General features: G+C 37.2%; 1 protein-coding gene across 4 annotated transcripts in view; it reads right to left on the bottom strand.

Annotated features, from left to right (window-relative positions):
• RABEP1 (rabaptin, RAB GTPase binding effector protein 1) overlaps nt 1-17,594 on the bottom strand; it is a gene marked incomplete at both ends in the record, with an annotated part of 104,895 nt that overhangs the window by 52,890 nt on the left and 34,411 nt on the right. For 3 of the 4 annotated variants that reach the window (XM_079725264.1, XM_079725265.1, XM_079725267.1), the window contains one exon: nt 13,578-13,706. The exons of the other annotated variant lie outside the window; for it this stretch is intronic. In XM_079725264.1, the coding sequence (XP_079581390.1) occupies nt 13,578-13,706 (129 nt within the window). The remainder of the gene's footprint in view (nt 1-13,577; nt 13,707-17,594) is intronic. 4 annotated transcript variants of the gene reach the window in all.

Below are 17,594 nucleotides of genomic sequence, written 5' to 3'. Positions count from 1 at the left end.
TTAGTATGGCCTTTCCAGCTTTCTTATTGTTGCTGTAGGCAAAATACATTTTTTTCAGCCTTTCACTTTCACTCTATTTGTATCTTTGAATCTAAAATGTATCAACTAGGGCTTCCCTGGTGGTGCAGTGTTTGAGAGTCCGCTTGCCGATTCAGGACACACGGGTTCGTGCCCCGGTCCAGGAAGATCCCACATGCCGCGGAGCGGCTGGGCCCGTGAGCCACAGCCATTGAGCCTGTGCGTCCAGAGCCTGTGCTCCGCAATGGGAGAGGCCACAACAGTGAGAGGCCCGCGTACTGCAAAAATAAGTAAATAAATAAATAAAATGTATCAACTAGACAGCATATAGTTGGATCTTGTTTTATTAACCACTCTGAAACTCTCTGCCTTTTGTTTGGATTCTTTAATCCATTCACATTTAATACTATTAATATCACAACATTGTTGGATTTAAGTTAGCAACTTTTGTTTACTGTATTTTACGTCCTTTTGCTCCTGTTCTTCTTTCACTGCTCTCTTTTGACTTAAATGAATAATTTCTAATGTAACATATTAATTCCTTTCAAAATTGTTTCATTATATTTTCTTGTGTTATTTCTTTAGTGGTTGCTCTAGGGCTTACCATCTACATCTATTTTTTTTAAATATTTATTTATTTATTTAGGCTGCGCCGGGTATTAGTTGCAGCACACGGGATCTTCATTGTGGCATGCAAGATCTTTTCTTTAGTTGCAGCATGCGGACCTTTAAGTGGTGGCATGCAAACTCTCAGCTGCAGCAGGCATGCGGGATCTAGTTCCCTAACCAGGGATCGAACCCGGGCCCCATGCATTGGAAGCACAGAGTCTTACCCACTGGACCACCAGGGAAGTCCTATTACCATATACATCTTAACAGAATCTACTTCAGATTTGTATAAACCTAATACCCATGAAACATAGAAATGTTACTCCTCTATAGCTCTCTTCCCTTTTTCCATGTCTATGCTATTATTGTTATATACACTGCCACCTATATATGTTATACATCCAATGATACACTTCTATACTTATTGCTTCATATAATTGTCTTTAAAAATCTGAGAAAAGAAAGGAGACCAAGTATATATTTATACCATCTGTTATATCACCCTTCTTATATACCATTTCTGGCTTTCTTCACTTGATCTTGTGGGTTGGGATTACTATCTGGTGTCATTTCCTTAGTCCAATATAGCTTTCCTCCCATCCAACTCCTTTGTGCTGATATTGGCAAATATACTAAATTTCCATATGCTATGGGCTCAATAAAGCAAATATAAATATATGTGTATATGTATTTTATGTGTATATATATGTATGTGTGTGTGTGTGTGTATATATATATATATATATATATATATATATATATATACACACACACACACATATAAAAAATACACAATTACCTTTACTGGGGACTCTGTTTTTCTCATGTGAATTCAAATTACTGTCTATAATTACTTGCTTTCAACTGAAGAACTTCCTTTGGTTTTTTTTTTTTTTTTTTTTTTTTTTTTTTTGCGGTATGTGGGCCTCTCACTGTTGTGGCCTCTCCCGTTGCGGAGCACAGGCTCCGGACGCGCAGGCTCAACGGCCATGGCTCACGGTCCAGCCGCTCCGCGGCATGTGGGATCCTCCCAGACCGGGGCACGAACCCGTGTCCCCTGCATCGGCAGGCGGACTCTCAACCACTGCGCCACCAGGGAAGCCCTCCTTTGGTATTTTTTATAAGGCAGTCTGTTAAGAAAAAAATTCTCTCAGTTTTTTGGTTTTTTTTAAATCTGAGAATATCTTTATTTCATCTTCATGTTAGAAAGATGCTTTTGCTATATATAGGCTTCTTGGTTAACAGTTTTTTCCCCCGCTTTGAGCATTTTAAATGTAATCCCACTGCCTTCTTGCTTCCATTGTTTCTGAGAAGTCAGCTGTTAATCTTATGATGTGTCTCTGTGTGGATCTCTTTGCACATCTCTATCCTACTTGGAGTTCAATGAGCTTCTTAGATGTGCAGTTTACTGCTTTTCATCAAATTTGGAAATTTTTCATCCATTTCCTCTTCAATTATTTTTTCTTTTCCTCTCTTTTCTCTTTCTAGCACTCCCATTATGTGTTTACTGACATATTTAATGATGTCCCACATTTCTACGATGCTCTTCATTTTTCTCTTTTCTTTCTGTACTTCAGACTGGATAATCTTAACTGACCTATCTTTAAATTAATAAATTCTTTCTTCTGCCAGTTCAAATCTACTGTTGAAATCCTACAGTGAATTTTTCATTTTAGTTATTATAATTTTCAACCCCAGAAATTCCATTGGGTTCTTTGTTACAATTTCTCCTTACTGATATTCTCCATTTGATGAAACACTGTCACACTTTACTTCTTTAAGCATAGTTTTCTTCAGCTCTTTAAATGTACTTATGACTTCCTTGAAGTCTCTGTCTGTTAAATCTGACATCTGGGCACCCTCACACGCACTGCATGTTTTTTTTTCCTTTGTATGGGCCACAGTTTCTCCTAATTTTTTGTTTGAAAACATTTTTGGTAATACACTGCAATAATTCTAGTACTGGTTCAGCCCCACTCCCTTACCAGCTTGTTACTGTTGTCTGCTGTTTGTGTGTTTGGTGGTTGACTGGATTTTAGTAAAGACTATTTCTTCTCTCCCACTTCCTCCAACTCCTGCAGTGTGAAACCTCTGATGTTGCTCCTCAGAAGGTACAGCTTTGGACATGTGCAGAGTCACTCTGGGATGACAACAGTTTTTGCAGGGCTCCCTTCTGAGTATCTCTTTCCCTGACCCACATCTACCTGTTAAACTCTATACTTACTTGCTGGTGCTCTTCTGAGTGATATATCTGCTTTAGGAACAGGGCACTGAGTGGTGGGAGATGAAGTGGTAGCCTCTGATCTCCTTGGCTTGCTTCTCCCAGCACAGAACCTCCACCCAACAAACAAGTTAGAGCAAAGGCTATCAGGGCCCCAATATTCTCAGTATGCAGCACCCAAGTTAGAGCCTGCATCCTAAGGAGTAGGGGCCAGAGGGAAGAAAAGAGCTCCAGATCTCTTGGCCACACTCAACTGATACTTATCCTCTACAACAAGGGGCTGGGGTGGGGGGAGTTCTATGGTCCTCAACTGTGAACTCAGGAGAGAGGGAGACCTGTGTTCCCAGCATCACACCAGGCTGTGTTTCCATCACACCAGGCTGGGAGGGAAGAAGGAGGAAGTGGTTCATGGATCAAATGTCCCAGACTCTGCTTTTACCAAGATTTAACAGATTTTCTTGGAAAAATGTTTCATTTGCTATATGCCTTAGGACTACTTCTAGAGACTTTAAATGGTTGTTCTTTAAAATAATTTTCCCAAGTTTTGCTGGGCAGTGGGTCTGTGGAGCTCCTCATATTACCATTCTAGAAATGGACCTCGCAAACTTATCATTTATGCATAAATATTTCAGTATGTAACCCTAAAAGATAAAGACCATTTTTAAAAAGTACATGTAACACAGAATTTACCATTTTAATCATTTTTAAGTGTACAGTTCAGTGGTGTTAAGTTATTCACCTTGCTGTGCAACCAATCTCCAGAACTTGTCATCTTACAAAGCTAAAACTATACCCGCTAAACAGCAACTCCCTATTTCCCCCCTCCTCTAAGCCCTTGGCAACCACATTCTACTTTCTTTCTCTAAGTTTAATTTTTCTAGGCACCTCATATAAGTGGAATCATACTGTCTTTTTCTGACTGCCTTATTTCACTTTATAAGGACCATTTTCACACCTGAAAAAAATTAATACCTGAATATCATCAAACCACTGTTGAAATTTCCACTTGTCTAATTTTTAAAAAACACTTCAGCTCTTTGAATCAGAATCCAAAAATGTCCATATACTACAGCTAGTTGATATATATCTTAAGTCTCTATTAATCTATAGGTTTCCCCCTCCATCTCTTTTCTCCTTGTACTTTATTTGTTGAGGAAACTAGGTTGTCTCGTAGAACTTTGCACAGTCTGGATTTGCTAACTGCATACCTATAATATAGATGAACTTGTTCTTTTTCTTTGCATTTCCTATAAATTGGCAGTTACCTATAGTGGGTCACCATCTTCTTGAGCCTGTTCTTCCTTGTAAATCTGAAGACAGTCTGGAAGATCCAATAAGGGAAAAAACTAGATTTTCACTGGAATTGCTCTGAACTTATAGATTGAAGTGAGAGTTAGCATCTTTACAACACTAAGTCTTTCCACATATGAACATGGTATCTCATTCCATTTATTCAGGCTTTCTTTTATGTCCTTTAACACTGTTTTGTAACTTTCCTCTATAAAAGTTTTGCACACCTTTGTTCAGACTTATTCCCAAGTAACTAAGGATTATGATTTTTTTTTCTTTTTGTCTTTTATTTACTTCAGGGTTGCTTTTTCTTCTTTTACTTCTCTAGTTGTTACTGATATGAAGAAACATTATTGATTCTTCTATATTGATCTTCATTCCAACAATGCTGATAACTCTCCTCAGTTCTAATAGTGTGGATTCTCTTGGTTCCTCTACGTTGTTAATCATATGGACTCCACAGAGACAAAATTATCATTAACTTCCCAAATTTTATAACTAATTTCTTTTTATTTTATTGCATTGGCTAGGAGGACCTACAGTACTAAAATGAATTAAAGTACTGACAATAGGCCTTCTTGTCTTGTTTTGTCATGAAGTATAATATATTCTATTAGTTTCTAATAGAAACAGAGAGGCCCCCTCAATTCCTCATTTGCTAGGAACTAGTATGAACTCATATTACTAAAGTGTATTAACTTTTATTGAATGTGCTTTCTGGTTTTTCTCATTTCACTTGTTAATGCAGTGAGTTACATCAATAGATGTTGCAATGTTAAACTATCCTTGTGCTCCTAGTATGTATGGTCATGGTATATACTATGTTTTAATACTCTGCTGAAATCAATTTTTTAAAAACAATTTTTTAACTGCACCGCGTGGCATGTGGGATCTTAGTTCCCTGACCAGGGATCGAACCCGCGCCCCCTGCATTGAAAGCACAGTGTCTTAACCACTGGACCACCAGGGAAGTCCCTGAAGTCAATTTTATTTAGGATTTTAAAGGCTATGGTCATAAACAAGACTGGTTTATTGGTACACTAGTATTACTGCTTCCATTGTACTAATCCCACAAAATGAAGTGGATAGCTCTCTAGCTTTTTCTTGTTACTAACATAGTATATAAAAGACAGGAACAAATTTTCCTTGAAGATTTTTTTTAATTTGCCTATAAAACTTATGCCTGTGACATACTTTTGTGAGTAAGAATTCTGTTTATTGATTCCGTTTCTCTTATGGTTATGGTTTATTCAGTGTCTATTTAAGGTAATTCTGGTAACTCATATTTCCTAGAAAATTATTCATCTAAATTTATAATTTTTTTGGCATAGACATACATGCACAGTACTCTTATGTTTTCACATCTCTACTGTACCAGTAATTGTGTCTTTTTATTAGTTTTTTTAGTTTTTTTTAACCAAAAGATGTGTTATTTTTTAAGTTGATTTACAATATTGTGTTAGTCTCAGGTATACAGCAAAGTGATTCAGTTACATATTTTTTATATTATTTTCCATTATAGGTTATTATAAGATATTGAATACAGTTCCCTGTTTTATATAGTAAATTCTTATTGTTTATCTATTTTATGTATAGTAGTTTGTTATCTGTTAATCTCATATGCCTAATATATCCCTCCCCATCTCCCTTCCCTCTTTGGTAATCTTAGTGTGTTTTCTATGTCTGTGAATCTGTTTCTGTTTTGTATGTTATTTGTTTGTATTATTCTTTAGATTCTACATAAGCGGTATCATATATTTGTCTTCCTCTAACCTACTTCACTTAGTATGATATTCTCTAGGTCCATCTATGTTGCTGCAAATGGCAACAGTTCATTCTTTTTTATGGCTGAATAGTATTCCATTGTGCGCACACACACGTGTGTGTCTCTCTATATATCACATCTTCTTAAACCAATCATCTGTTAATGGGCACTTGGGTTGTTTCCATGTCTTGGCTATTATAAACAGGGTTATCATATTAAGTGAAGTAAGTCAGATAAGAAAGACAAACACCATGTGGTATCTGTAACACTGTAAATCAACTATACTTCAATTAAAATTTTTTTTTAATTTTTAAAAATATAGTGCTGCTATGAACACTTGTATCTTTTCAAATTAGAGTTTTCATCCAAAACATGTGCTTTTGATTTTATTGAACTTAACTCTTAACTTTGCTTTCTACTTCATTGATTTCTATTATTATTTTATTTCTTCTATTTCCTTTGGGTTCACTCTTTTTTCTAGCTTCTGGAGTTGAACATTTATATCATTTAGTTTCAATTTCTCATGTCTTTTAATAAATTAGTTTTAATAAACATTTTTAAAGTTATAAGCTTATTTTCAAAGTATTGTTTTAGCTGCATCCCACAAGTATATTCATTGTATTCTAAGTATTTTGCAATCTTCATTATGATTTCCTCTTGAACTCATGAGCAACAGGAATGCATTCTTAGCTTCCAAACTTTAAAAAACATTTACATTGTTGCTTAAAACCCTTCTAACTGCAATAGGTAACAAAACATGGTAAGTAGCTTGATTTTTAAAATATGTTGAGTATTCCTTTGAGATATACACAATATTTTAAGTGTTCCTTATGAATATAAAAGGATGTATATTTTCAGTTTCTTGGGTACATCATTCCTAGGAGATCAAACTTTTTAAAATTCCATTGCTCAAAGTTGTTATATCTACCTACTGCTTGATCTAGCAATTGATATAATGTTAAACATCTCATATGTGTGCAGTTATCAACTTCTTGTAATTCTATCACCTTTTGTTTCTTTATGACATGCCATGGCTATTTTGTTAGGTACAGACAAGTTCATGATTATTACATTCTTTTTGTAGACAGTTTCATTCATTGTGAAATACCCTTCTATATCCCTGCAATGCTGTTTGCCATAAGTTCCAATTTTGTTATTATTGCCTCGTTTGTTTTATTTTCTTCTTTTAAAAAATTAAAACGAACTCAAGTTTTTTGGTTTTGTTTTTTATAGTCAGATTTATTAGTTTCTATGGTTGGTACTGTTTCTTATATCCTATATGTTCCCTCTATGTTTACTTTTCTTGTAAATGTTATCTTTACTAGTTCTTCGGTGATTTATGTGGGAGATAAATGCTCTCAGTTTTTGTATGCCTGAAATATCTTATTTGCTCTCCCTCTTAAATAATTTAGCTGTACATAAAATTTTAGGTTGACAACTGCTTTTTCTCTGCACTCTGAAGATCTTATTTCATTATCTCCAGGCATCTATTCTGCTTACGTGGTATCTCCTGTCAGCATAATTATTACTTCCCTCTGGTAGCTTTCAATATTTTCTTTTCATTCTTGAGGTTCCACAGTTTAAGATGTGTCAAAGTATGAATTTACTATTATTTACCCTACTTGGTACTCAGTATTTATGTTGAGGACTCACTTCTGTTTCTTAATGCTTGAAAAAATCTCAGTTATTATCTCCTCAAATATTCTCTACTACTCCCTCCATTATCTTCTCCTGAAATTCTTTTTGATGTGTGTTGGAGACTCAACTCATCCTCTGTGTCAATTGCTCTTTCATATTTCTCTGTCTCACTGGGAAGGAGAACTCCTCAATACCATTTTCTAATTTTTAAAATCTGTGTCTACCATTTAAACCATCTACTTACCTTATTTCAATTTACTTATTGTTTCCAAGATTTCTAATGGTTTTTAATTTTTTAAATATACTCTAGTTTTATTTCCATATCTAAGTACCAACTTAAGGCATCTGAAACATAAGTATCTTCCTAAACCTAGCTTTTAACTATTGCTCTGGTTAGTTAGCGTCAGAGCTTTATATATGTAATAACCATGTACAAAATCCTTTTGAACACCACTAGAAAATTCCACTGTCTTCTGGTGACTAACATAAGCTCTATTTCTACTATTCTCCTTCAAATTGAGAACTCTATGGCCTTTTGTTTGCTCCCTCATGTAACAGGCTCTTACTCATTGCCCAAGATTGAGGATTTCCAAAACACTAACACTGTTGCAGTGCCAAACTTTGTACTGAAATTGGTTAAAGCAGAAAGCTAAATCAAAAACTTTTTTTTGAAAGTTAAAACCCTTTTTCAAGTTCAACAGAAAAGCAACAAAACTTTCAGAAATATTTATAACATTCCCAGTTGAAGACAGCTGGGAAAAGAATGGGTACTAAGGCAGGAACATACAGTAAGAGGAGTCAAGAGGTAATAATCCCTTTTATTAGCATTCCTCATTACTATTTGCACTTATATTTCAGCCACTCTCCAAATAAATGAAAGCACAGCTATTACAACGCCAAAGCAAAAGCTATTCTTACTGGGAAAAACACCAATGTTTGGACTTCTGGGGTTACTGTGACCTGGTTTGCTGAAAGATAAAGACTACTGAACACATCAAAACCATGGCTTACACTGTTATCACCTGTGACAATCATAGAAGACTAGATTTATACTTCATGCAATAATATAAGCTGCTGCTTTAGAGGACATCTTTCAATTTGTTTTTTATTATGATATAGGCAAACAGCCAAGCCATAAACTAAATCAACATTTACCGGGCTTCCCTGGTGGTACAGTGGTTGAGAATCCGCCTGCCGATGCAGGGGACATGGGTTCGTGCCCCGGTCTGGGAAGATCCCACATGCTGCGGAGCGGCTAGGCCCGTGAGCCATGGCCGCTGAGCCTGCGCGTCCGGAGCCTGTGCTCCGCAACGGGAGAGGCCACAAAAGTGAGAGGCCCGCGTACCGCAAAAAAAAAAAAAAAAAAAAAAAATTACCTTTTACACACTGTGCAATTTCTTTAGAAATGACACCAAAAACTCTTAAAAAGGATCACAGTATTCCCTTTGAAATTTTGTAATAAGTTACCTCACCTGTTCTTTATGGCCAGTTTAAGTTCATTGAGAACTTCAGATAGTAAAGATACAATAATACACATACAGATTACTAATTGGGTCTAGATGCAGTCAAAGCAATTTAACATACCAGGCATGTTTTTGAACAAACCCATATTACAAGCTGCTCAGAGATATAAAACTGCAATTGATAATGTATTTCAGAAATGAGAGGTTCTTAGTAATTTTCATTCTTCAGAATTTTACAGAAAAGTCAATTTTATAATTTAAAAAAGAAGATAAGGAACAGATGGGGACAGAGAAAAACAGAAAGCAAAATGAACAAACTTTGGACAAGATAAACCTGAATTTATTGGATAAGCAAAGACTGAAAGAAAAAAGTGTAGAGAGGATGAACAAGCATCAGAATTATTGGTTGTGAGAAGTGAAGAGAAAAGAGAATGCCACTAGCTAGTATCACAGTGAGTTTGAATCGGTCATCAGAGGAAATACTGCCACGACCTCATACATACACTCTAAAATGTATTAAACTCACCCTGACAAGAACATACCATTGCACAGAGTTTAAAGTATTATTTCATCAATTCAAGGTTAAAACAAAATTTAAAAGGGAGATGTTAACAAATTCACATGAACATATTGAAGAACTGGACAGAACTCATTTCTCAGGACAACAACATATATTCAAATAACAATGATAGTGTGCAAAATGTATTATCTACCCCAGTAGACTATACTTTTTTTTTTTTTTCTTTTGCGGCACGCGGGCCTCTCACTGTTGTGGCCTCTCCCGTTGCGGAGCACAGGCTCTGGATGCGCCAAGGCTCATGGGCCCAGCCGCTCCGCGGCATGTGGGATCTTCCCGGACCGGGGCACGAACCGGTGTCCCCTGCATCGGCAAGTGGACTCTCAACCACTACACCACCAGGGAAGCCAACTATACTTTCTTGAAGATGAAAACCATGTTTCTTTCATCCCAACCTCCACAGTGCCTTGCAGACTGCCACCATGCCTAGACAGGAACACCAGCTTTCCCATCTCCTTGTCATCCTATGAAGGAACAAAATTAATAGGGAACAGCCAGCCCTCCTGCAACCCACGAGAAAACAGAATCCCATCCCACACTACAGTCAGTAAAGCTTTCCAAGCCACGGGCTGAATTCTGTGAGGCCTAGGAATCTTCCATCCTATTGAACAGTGGCTTTCAAACTGCTTTTACCACAATTCACAGCAAAAAATATATTTTATCACACAACTCTATACATACGTGTGTATATGTAACTGAAACAAAAAATTTTGTTCAATTATACTTACTTATTAACCTTACCAAGTAAATAATGTGCTCTGTTATTTTCCACTGCATTTCTTTTTAAAACTTGCTGGTCACAACGCACTCAATTTTGCTATCCATCAATGAGTTACAACATATAGTCTGAATAACACCACTCCAGGACAGTGATCTTCAAAGTGTGGTACATGTACCCGAGGGGGTACGTAAAGACTTTCCAAGGGATTCAGAGGCACCTGTTGTTTTAAAGGAATCAAACTCTAGATCCTCAACTTCCATAAATAATCTTTCCTAAAACAGAGGGGTATTTATGTGTAAATTCTCTTTGCCCACCTTCCTTTTCTTAGCACCCTTCTCCCTACTTAACAAATGAAAGGCATTCATCCATCCTGAGTTTTACTATGGTTCACTACCTTACTGTGTAAAAACTTCTCTGTGATATCAAACCAGAGGAACAATTTAAAATATCAACGTCAGTAAGAAAAAAGTGAACGACTGGGCTTCCCTGGTGCCTCAGTGGTTAAGAATCCGCCTCCCAATGCAGGGGACACAGGTTCAAGCCCTGGTCCGGGAAGATCCCACATGCCGCGGAGCAACTAAGCCCGTGTGCCACAACTACTGAGCCTGAGCTCTAGAGGCCGCAAGCCACAACTACTGAGCCCACATGCCACAACTACTGAGGCCCACGCACCTAGAACCCGTTCTCCCCAACAAGAGAAGCCACCGCAATGAGAAGCCTGCACACCGCAATGAAGAGTAGCCCCCGCTCGCTGCAACTAGAGAAAGCCTCCGTGCAGCAACGAAGACGCAACACAGCCAGAAATAAATGAATAAATAAACTTATTTTTTAAAAGTGAATGACTAATAACTGGGTAACAAATCTCTTGGCAGGTCACGTGGATTGCAAAGTCTACTTCAACAAAACTGAAAGAAGATCTATTTGAGCTGTCAGCCTATAGAACAAAAATATTTTTGAAGCTAGAGCACTATGTGATTTAACACGTAATTCAGAAAGAGTTAAGAGAATAAGTCGCTATTTAAAAAAAAAAACACTTCTATTTCCGTCTACTTATTTATGAGATCAAGGGCTTAACTTATATCTTTTTTTTTTTTTTTTTTGCCACACCGTGCGGCTTATGCAATCTCAGTTCCCTGACCAGGGACTGAACCTGGGCCATAGCTGTGAAAGCCCAGAATCCTAACCACTAGGCCACCAGGAAACTCCCAACTTATATCCATTAAAAAAAAAAACTGAAACATACCTTTTTTCTAGACATTAATAATATTCACCAGAGGTTAACGACTTAATTGGGAGGGAGAACCAGTATATCTCATAAGACCTGCATTTCCAATAATTTTTACAACTTAATAATTATTTTTGAGTGTGTACAATATTTATGTAATCAATTGTGTACTTTAATTGTAATGATATCTCAATACAAAAGAAATTTACATGCATATTTTTATTGCAGAGATGTCTGACCAATTTTTTTCAATGGCTTTCAAGCACAAAATATTACTTTAGGCCAGTGGTTCTCAAAGTGTGGCCCCTGAACCAACAATATCAGCATCACCTGGTAACTTTCTAGAAATGCAAATTCTAGGATCCCACAGACCTAGTGAATCAGAAACTCTGGGGGTGCAGCCCAGCAATCTTTGTTTTAACAAATCCTATAGGTAAAATTCTGATGCACACTCAGGTCTGTGTGCTAAAAAACACTTTTTAGAAAAAAATTCTGAGGGAGATGTTAAAAAAAAAACACCTAACACAAGGAGAAAAATGTAAAATTCCTGAAGAATTTATTCATGTTTGTTTGTTTGTTTGTTTTTGCGGTACACGGGCCTCTCACTGCTGTGGCCTCTCCCATTGTGGAGCACAGGCTCCGGACGCGCAGGCTCAGCGGCCATGGCTCACAGGCCCAGCCACTCCGCGGCATGTGGGATCTTCCCAGACTGGGGCACAAACCCGTGTTGCCTGCATCGGCAGGCGGACTCTCAACCACTGCGCCACCAGGGAAGCCCTATTCATGTATTTTTTATTAAATGGATGGTGGTGGATATTAAATCACTATGATTGATTCCACTGGATATGTTTAAAAGTATGAAGTTTTAATTTAAATTGTATTAACAATACAATAGAATTTATATCCTTCGAAATTTTTACGTTTAAAATTTAAAATTTTTTAAGGTGTGAGGGATGTTTATAATCATTTTACGAGTATATAAACTTAAAAGTTGAAGGATCACTGGTCGAGAGTAGTGGTTCTCAAACTGTGGCCCTTGGACTGACCATACTGCAATCGCCTACAAGTTTATTAAAAATGCAAATTCTCAGGCTCCAGCCCAACATACCGTGTTCCAACAAGTTCTCCAGGTGATTTTCATCCACTTTAAAGTTTGAGAGCTGCTGGTCTATACTAGAGCAGTGGTTCCCAAAATTTGGTGTGCATCTGAATTACCTGGTGAGCTTCTTAAAACACTGACTGCTAGACCCTAATCCCAGAGTGTCTGGCTCAATAAGTCTGGGGTAGGATCCAAAATTTTGCATTTCTAACAAGTTTCCCAGGAGATAATAACGTTGATGCTGCAATTCCACAATCACACTTTGAGAATCACTCACTGGTCTAGAGGGCTGTGGAAATCATATCTATACTTTCCTATGTCAATACCCAAAATGTAAACCCTTTCCCTCATCCTTCAGAGTAGATCTCCCTCGTGATATGCTCTCATACGTTTGCCTTATACACTTTGCTTTTTTTTAAACAACTCACTATTACTTAATCTGTTTTCCTCAGTAGAGTTCAACTTCTATGAGTAAAAGAGCCACATGAATCTTGCCTCTTCTGTATACCCAGCACCTAGGCACAATGCCCACCTCATAGTGGGTATTAAACATATTAACTGATAATTAACATTTGTTGAATAAATTACATGAAATGTCAGTTTTACTATAACACGGCTAAGGCTGTTATTAGAATGCCAACAGTCCTGATTTGCCCGGGGCTATCTCCCAAGTGCTAAGGGGACTGAAAGTCCTGTGTCCCAGGACTATCTAGCCTACCATCTTAAATATCATCAAGGGCAAAAGACAAAGGAATATCTGAATAATGCATTATTCAACTTGTTTTTCAATTTCATTATTAACCCTAGCCTCTAAATAGGTTTCTATTATACTATGCAAGTAGAAATAAAATCAAGATTTATTCAATGATAAAATTAACATTGTACTACCAAGAAACTTGACATTTTAAGGCAGTCTTAGTATGGGGGTTAGGGGAAGACTTATAAACTTACCCTCTTTAGCCAAATACAACTCTTTAAATTTTGCTCTCTTTTGATTAAATTCTTGCTCAAGCTGCTGCTTTGCACGTAAAAATTCTGCATTAATTTTTTCCAATTCTGCTACCCGTTGCTGAAGAGAAACTGGAAAGAAAAATACTAGTTAACAAGTAATAACTTTTATCCATAAATTAAGTTACAAGAATAAATTAGTATTGCAGCTACACATTTCTATAATGAAACAAGTGGTCAACCTTCTTCCAAAGATCTAATATATTCTAGGAAATTCTAATTTTTCAAAAAAGACACTTCTCCTAGACTTAATACACACATTGTGAATGAGTCATGTAAAGTGAAACAGCACGTATATGGAGAATCACATAAGGCAAATTTCCCAAAAGAAAGCTTCTAAGTTCCTTTGTATAACTGACAGAATGTCAATCCACTTACAGAATTGTTGAATATTGGATTATTTGGGCTATTTACCCCACAAATGAACCCACTACCAATCTTGCTAGCTTCTGTCTCTCTCAAGTGTTATGAGCAAAATCTAAAGGGCACCCTGATTAGGACAGCCATGCCAGCCTGAACTACTCTCCCAATTTCAAGATGATTCATTACCATTATACTGAAATCATATAGAATGGATATAGAAATGGATATCCTTTCATATAGAAAGGATACAGAATCATACATTCTGTATGAACTCTCAATGACTGGGAGATTATCTGGTTTTTAGATTAATTTGATTGTGGTATGGCAGGGATTGGGACACGTTTTTACTTTAGGGGCTCTATAATTTGGCCACAGCTAATTATATAAACACCTATTCTGACCAAACCCAGAGGGTCTTTTGGTTCAAGCAAGGAGAGGGAAATTCAGGAGTCCAAACCCCTGACCTCCTCCTTTTCCCCAACAGCAACCTAGCCACAAAGCTATGACCCTAATCGCTCCAGGGGATACTTATCAGTACTAACACCTCTGCCTGATTACCTAGGTCAGCAGAGGTCTCAGTTCCCTACAACGAGCCACCCCCAGATAATGATGATTTACTAAAATTTTAACCATGATCTGAGATTATCTCTGAAGGTCTTCCCCCCACAACCTATTACTCAATTTAATTGAGATTATAATTTTATAACACACAGAAAAAACACTGGAAAAATGCACCAATGATTTGTCTATGAGAAATAGAATTAGGGCTCATTAATTTCTTCCATGTGCTTTTCAAAGTCCTCTACAACTCCTTTGATAATAAACAATTAACTAAAACCACTATTTGCTCATTCCCATGACATCTTCAGACTAGCTTCACTACAGATCTAACAGCATCGATGCAATCCATGGCAAAAGAAGGAAATGACAGCTGCTTTGAGTTCCATGTCATTAAAGGTAAGGAGTCATGTTGAGGAGCAAACATCTAGGATCTTTAGGTCAAAGCAAAGAATGACATCTGGTCATCTGAACATGTGCTAACCTTCGGCGAAAGACAAGGATGGAGAATCCACTGGAAGGAGGAAACGTGCAGTTATTTCATATTTACCATTTGAAATCATAAAGGAAATGGGTTCTCTGTGCTATTTACTTGTCTTGGTATTTTTATTGTCCAATTCCAATTGTTAAATAAATTAGGCAAATTTTCCACTTAACATTTTAAAGTTACTGGTACCTACTGATTAATACATGGGGTAAGGAAGGGCACTGGAAAATAAAGAAAGAAGAAAAAGCAGGATCCCTCTGTTCTTACTTTCCCCTAACAACTACACTCCCACCCACTACTACCTTCTACTAAAACACACTCACATACACACACACACACACACAAAATGTCCATACATTTCAACATTATATTTATATTTAGGAGCGAAGACTAATGAATCAATGAAAACTAAAATGCAGGGCTTCCCTGGTGGCGCAGTGGTTAAGAGTCTACCTGCCGATGCAGGGGACACAGGTTCGTGGCCCGGTCCGGGAAGATCCCACATGCCGTGGAGCGGCTGGGCCCGTGAGCCATGGCTGCTGAGCCTGCGCGTCCAGAGCCTGTGCTCCGCAACGGGAGAGGCCACAACACTGAGAGACCCGCGTACCGCAAAAAAAAAAAAAAAAAAAAAAAAAAAAAACTAAAATGCAGCCTTTAAAATTACAGCCAAGAAAGATTAAGTGCGTTTCCACTACTCCCAACGCTGTCCTGGCTCTGACCCACAGTTCAGGCGCCATCCACACCCACAGGTCTGGCTGCCTCTCTCACGATTCAGAACAAATTTCAATTCCAGGAGTCATGATCCCATTGAGGACACACCAAGTAACTCCCTTATTTGTTTTCTTAATAAAAAAATTTAAAATCCCCCCCCAGATTTTTTTTAAATCCATCTCAAGTACTTCTAACATACTGCAATTCTACAACACAAAGGCCAAAACAACTGCTTTTTACAAGAATGCCTCTACTGCTATATGTAGAAAAATCAATTCACCTTGTAAGAAACTAATCAATTCACCAGTAAGAAAGTTTACAAACAGGCATATCCTACATCATAATGCATGAGCAACCAACCACAAATCAAACTGAAAACAGATCTCATCACACAAAATACTTGATTATTTTTCTAACATGGTGACAAGCAGTTCACAATAACTAGCTAATAGTTCATGTAAAAACCACTTAGCCGGGCATATAGAAAAATAAGGATGTTAGCTGTAAACTAGTGAGATTTACTGATATTAAATGAATAAGGAGAGACTTCCGTGGTGGTCCAGAGGTTAAGACTCCACACTCCCAATGCAGGGGGCCGGGATTCGATCCCTGGTCAGGGAACTAGATCCCACGTGCCACAGCTAAAGATACCGTGTGCCACAACTAAGACCTGGCGCAGCCAAATAAATAAATAAATAAATAAATAAATTTTTTTTAATGAATAAGGGAAAACAGCAGAGTGATCAACTGGCTTTGACAAAAGACCAGAAGTCACTTCCAGCCTCATGATTCTGACTCAGTTCCATGCTTAGACTTCCAGCTCATATCCTTCCCTACTACCATGTATCAACACGGACAAATTGTTAACACCAACTTCAACAATATTAAGCCTGCTGTAACTCACAGCTGAGAGCTATTAGTATATCAGCCTTTGTTAAACATTCCACACATTCTGTATATTGCTACCTTCATTTGAGTAATAAAAAAAGGGGGGACACTATGTTATGCAATGGCTTCTTTTAATGCTTGACATCCAAAGGGAAAAATTGTTACATCATTTATTCAAAATGTCTGCATTAGTGGTATAGGGGTGAGCATAGGTGCCTTCCAAAATGTCTGAATTAAGCAACAATACAGAAAGAAAAGAATAATATGGCAAATAAATGAAGGAAATATTCAATAATTCTTAGGTCTATCGCCTTCCCTAATTTTGATATGAATGGGAGAATACGTAATAACTTAAAAATATCTTTAAGCCTCAAGCTGTGTCCTACTATTACATTCTTCTAAGAGTGTACTAAATTTGATGAGACATTATCAATGGGAAAAGAAAAAAATACAGTCTAGATCAAATATTACTACAATCAGAATCTTTTTGTTTAAAAATGTTCAAGATCCAAGAAAACACCTATTTCAAGGAAAAAAGAAAAAAAGCATAACTCCAGTGGAACAAAGGAATCTGAACAGTTCCTGAAACTCAGACGTCTTAATCTGTGTATCACTGGCTTTTAAAATGAAACTGTTAAGTATGGTAGGTACGTACACCCATCCAATGGAATAATATCAAGTCGGAAAAATTACATTAAAAAATTAAGACACAAAATTAAATATAACATAATATGATCTTTGGAAAATATATGTATTAAAAAAAAGACTAGCAAGAATATGCCAAATTATATTCAGAGTGGTTGCCTTTCTGAATCAAAGCATAATCAAAAGGATAAATTAGGGACTTCCCTGGTGGTGCAGTGGTTAAGAATCTGCCTGCCAATGCAGGGGACACGGGTTCCATCCCTGCTCCAGGAAGATCCCACATGCCACAGAGCAACTTAAGCCCATGT

The sequence above is a fragment of the Hyperoodon ampullatus genome, assembly GCF_949752795.1.
Source record: "Hyperoodon ampullatus genome assembly, chromosome: 19".
NCBI lineage: Eukaryota > Metazoa > Chordata > Mammalia > Artiodactyla > Ziphiidae > Hyperoodon > Hyperoodon ampullatus.
The sequence above is the reverse complement of the archived record's forward strand: the minus strand, read 5'-3'. Positions and strand labels throughout refer to the sequence as shown.